Genomic DNA, 4,805 nt, shown 5'->3' with positions numbered 1-4,805 from the left:
GGCTAGCACGTGTGGTGGCCCGTGAGGGGCCGTACCGCCAGGGGACAGACCCCGAGCGCAGGAGCGGGAAGCTGAGGAGCAGCCTGCATGCGGCCACGCTGGCCTCTGGCACCCCCACCGGGACTCCTCGGGCACGACCTGCCCCGGGCACCTGGGCTGTGGGTGTCATGGCTGGGGTGCTCCCGGCCAGGGGTGCCGCTCAGCACCTACAGGGCCCAGGGGCAGGGAGACAGTCCCCTCGGGAGGCCAAGGGTCACAGGAGAGGTCCCGCCCACACAGCACAGGCCAGCACGTGACGGGGCGGGGCTGCCCGGCCCGAGTGTGGCTCCAGGCCCAGTCTCAGGCCCAGGCTGGGGGGCACCACACCTGGAGTTCCGGATCAGCTCCACCTGCCTCGGCGTCAGCGCGAAGATGCACGGGCTCTCCTGCAGCTTCTCGTTGTTCTGTGGGACTGAAGCAGGCGGGCGGGTCAGGGTGCCCTCGGGGTGTGGGCTCCCCGGCCTGCCCCTCCAGATCAGGGCAGGAAAAGGGAAGCCGGCTGGACAGACGTGAGGGGTGGAGGGCACCGCCCGGGGCCGCTCGCGGAGACCTGGGAGGCTGTGAGGCCTGGCTGGGGAGCGGAGCCCGGCCTCGTGTAGTACAGCCCCTGCTGCCCCCAGCCTGCCCTGCGCTGCGCCACGGCGGCAGACACGGTAAGAGGAGGAGTGACCTCCGGAGGCGCAGAACAAAGGCAGCAGAGGCTGCAGCTCGCTGGCGGAAGGTGGGGAGGGCGTGGAGGCCGGGGGACATGGGCCTCGCCCTCCACTGCTAGTAGGAGAGGTTCTGTGCGAGGACGGAAGCCACGTGGTTACAAGCCTGACCCTTCCCTCACCAGACCACCAGACAGCATCACAGAAACATTCTGAGCCGAGGAAGGAAGTGCATGTTCCACCGGGAACAGGATGCAGCCAAAGCAGCCTTCAGAGGGAAAGTCCTAGCCTCTCGCCTGGACCATGGAGAATGGAAAACCTAGGACCTCTTCCCCCAGGAAGATAAAGAAGGGGATGCCAAAGGCAGTCACTGGCGACACCGTCGTCCGAGAGATGAAATGGAGTCTGACGCAGAAAAGGCCACCATGCAACCAGCAGGCGCAAGCTCTTCAGTGAGCACCTCGCTAGCACAAACCGCAGGACACAGCTGAGCATGGCGAGGACATGCAGTACCAGCAGGAGACTGCGCAACAGCGCGGTGTCTACAGCTCAGCGGGTGGAGGTGACGAGCAACCTCACGGCACAAAGTGTGATGGCTTGGACAAAGGGACAAATTCTTCCAAAGGCGCAAATGACCAGACCTGGCACAAAAAGATAGAGTCCGAAAAGCACCTCATCTGGGAGCTAGCAACTGGTATAATGGCTATGTTGCTGGGCTCCTCTGAGGCCAACCATGGTTCGAGTCCCAGACCTGGCGGCTTAAAACTCACGCCGGGCGCGCGTGCATGCTTGCCCAAAATCCCCAGAGGAGAATGGAGGAGAAAAGATTGTGGTGTGGCCACCCCCCGGGGGTGATTTCTCGCTTCCTGTCACTTTCTCTCTGCCTCTCCAGCGAGTGTACACACCCTAGAGCAAAAATTCCTCATTAAGAAAAAAAAAATGGGGCCAGCAGGTAGTGTGGTGGTTAAGGGCGCTGGACTCACACGTGACTGACTGTGGTTCGAGTCCTGGACCTGGCGGCTTGCTTTCTCACCTACCCACCCCTCCAACTATTACTTTGTCCCTCTCTGGTCAAATTAAAAGGAAGGAAGGAAGGAAAGAAGGAAGGAAGGAAGGAAGGAAATAATTTCTTAAGAACAAAGAAAGAAAGGAAAAAAAGCACGGTCTCTCATCTGTTGAAGAACTGGGCTCGGGAGTCGGCAGGCGATGTGGGTGGGGCTGGACTCCCCCAGGGCTGGCCGTGGTCTGAGTCCCAGACCTGGTGCGGCTCTCTCACGTTCCCTTCCTCTGATGAGCGCACATGCCCTCCAGCAAGTTCACAACGAAGACAGACACCGGACTCAGGGAGCCGGCAGGTGGCATGGTGGTCAAGCCACTGGACTCCCACCCGGTAGGTCATGGTTCAAGTCCCAAACTTGACGGCTTTTCTCTCTCCCCCTCTGATCAAGGTAAAATAGCAACAGACCACGGGGTGGGGTTACGGTCATATTGCTCGGCTCCATGCAGTCAGACTCCCACGTGGTCGACTGTGGTTGGAGTCCTGGACCCGGTGGCTTAAACTCATGCCAGGCTCGCGTGCATGCGTGCCCGAGGTCCTGAGAGGAGGACGGAGGAGGGGCAGCAGTGATCTCTCACTGTCTCTCTGGCAAGCTCGCATGTCCTCTAGAAAGAAACCTCTCCAAAAAAAAGGAAAAACACATCTCACACTGGACACGTATGTGTGCACACACATGCCCAAAATCCCAAGAGGAGAATGAAGTCGGGGCTGCGGCACAGCCACCCCCCTGCAGGGCTGATCTCTCACTTCCTGTCTCTGTCTCTCCAGTGAGTGAGCACACATCATGGCAAAAATCTTCCTAAAAAAATAATAATTACGATAACAAATAAAATTAATTTGGGGGCACCAGCAAGTTAGCGTAATACCTATGTCTCTGGACTCCCACATAGTCGACCGCGGTTCGCGTCCTGGCGGCCCCAGGCTTAAACTCATACCAGGAGCGTGTGCGTGTGTGCCCAGGATCCCGAGAGGAGAATGGAGGAGAAGGGATTGCGGCGTGACCATCCCCCCTGGGGGGTGATTTCTCGCTTTCTGCCTCTCTGTCTGTCTCTGTCTTTCTGGCGAGCGCACGCGCCCTATAGCAAAAACGTCTCAAAAAAAAGAAAACCATTAACTTGGGGGAGAATGAAGGCACCGGGTTCCGGGTTGGAGCCTTCTGGCAGGTTCAGCAGGCGGAATGGTGGTTAAGGGCACACGTGCCCTGTAACAGATAAAAAGAACTGTTTCGTTTTACTCCACTTATTTATTTTTAATTTTACCAAAGAGCAACAATAAGAGAGAGAAGGAGGGAGGGAAAGCGAGAAAGCAAGTTACCAGGTCTGGGATTCGAACCGTGGTCAGCCATGTGGGAGTCCAGCACCCTTAACCACCATGCCACCTGCCCGCCTGGGACCACATGAACTTTATGTAAGCTCGGAACAGAGAAGGGACACTTCCCGCCCACCTTATGAGGCCACCGTAACCCTGACACCACAACCCAACAGACGCACTGAGAAGGGGAACTCACACGCAAATGTCCCTCCAAATGAGGTGCAATGCCTAGTGACTACGCAGCCGGATCCCCCAGGGCTGCCTCCACGGTTCGAGCCGCAGACCCGGCTTGAGAAGCGCGCGGCCCCGTGGGCATGTGTACTAAGTCCTGACGGTGGGGTGCTGCCCCCTCCCCGTCCGCTCTGTCCCGGCACGCAGGTGTCCTGGCCAAGTTAGGAGAGAAACCCTTCAAACAAGCCAGCCAGCCCAGGCACAGGGGTGCAAGCCGGGGGTGGGCCGGGCGGCTGCAGAGGCAGGCGGGTCTGGACCCAGGCCCTCCCGGCGTGGCTGTGGCTCTGCCCACTGACACGCCGTGGCCCAGGGCCTGCCCTGCATGAGCCGGCTCAAAGAGAATCGGATTTGCAAACATCCTGGCCCCTGGGGTCTGTCCCAGCCACTGGGAGGGCCAGGCGTGGTTGGGGACATGAGGAGGTGACTCCGCTTGCACATGGGGGGATGTGGCTCCCAGGGTCTCCCCTAAAGGAGTGGGAGAGAAGCCTCCCAGCGGCTGGGATGGACAGGCACCGGGAGAGCGCAGCCCTGACACACGGGGAACGGGCACCCCGAAAGATCAGCAGGCGGCGGAGTGGTGACACTGACGCGCATGGCTGACAGCGGTGGATGAGCCCTGGTCCCCGTAGGCTGACTCACACCTGCATGAGCAGGTGTGCCGGGATGCCGGGAGGAGCGTGGGGAGAGGGCAGTGCTCTCACCTCCCCCCTGTCCCCAGCAAGCACACGCACACACCGCCAGCACGTCAGGCAAGAGCCCACGCCCCGACAGGATGCGGGTGGAGGGGCAGGGGCTGTGGTGACCACGCCCACGGGGGCCACCGCCAGCTCCTGGGCCGCGCGTACACCCTTTGGCAGTTAGAAAACAACCCTGGCCACACCACATGGCGGAGCACGGTTCAAGCCCTGGACCTGGGCTACTGCGTACACACCACGTGAGGCATCTGCCGGCCCACTGCATGGTGCCGGAGCCGCACGGCGGCCTGGGGTCATACCCATGGCGAGTGGGGCAAGGCGAGCTGGCTGTGACCCGGGTGGCTGGGGCAGGAGCAGAGCATGGTGAGACCCCGTCCAGGTACCCAGCGCTCCCTCCCTCTCCCCTAGGAGAATAATCAACTTGAAAACAAAACTGAACGGGGCCAGCAGGGTGTGGTGGTTAAGGTGCTGGACTCCCACACGGCTGACTGCGGTTCAAGCCCTGGACCTGGCAGCTTGCTTTCTCACCCTCCCTCTCCTCTCCTCTGTCTCTGTCTCTCTGGTGAGTAAATGTGTCCTATAGCAAATTTAATAATAATAAGCAGTATTAAGTAAGTAATTCTTTAAAAAAGAGAACCAAAACTGAAGAAAAGCAGCTCAGGCGCCTGGCCCCGCGAGTCCCGAGCACAGTCCGGCACCTCCGTGGCCCCAGAGCACAGGGCAGTGCCAGCTGCCTGCTTGTTTGCTGAGGCCCAGCTGGTCTCCGGTGACCGCGGCCAGCCGGGCCCTGGTCAGCCCCAGAGGAGACGGGCTCATTGGGGG

At 60.2% G+C, this 4,805-nt stretch overlaps 1 protein-coding gene across 1 annotated transcript in view; it reads right to left on the bottom strand.

Moving 5' to 3' along the window:
• PIAS4 (protein inhibitor of activated STAT 4) overlaps nt 1-4,805 on the bottom strand; it is an 18,061-nt gene that overhangs the window by 5,716 nt on the left and 7,540 nt on the right. The window contains 1 exon segment of the mRNA XM_027769602.1: nt 367-959. Within this exon segment, the coding sequence (XP_027625403.1) occupies nt 367-959 (593 nt within the window).

This window comes from Tupaia chinensis, unplaced genomic scaffold (assembly GCF_000334495.1).
Source record: "Tupaia chinensis unplaced genomic scaffold, TupChi_1.0 Scaffold149964_2, whole genome shotgun sequence".
Taxonomy (NCBI): domain Eukaryota; kingdom Metazoa; phylum Chordata; class Mammalia; order Scandentia; family Tupaiidae; genus Tupaia; species Tupaia belangeri.
Note: the sequence above shows the minus strand (reverse complement) of the source record. Positions and strands in the feature narration are given on the sequence as shown.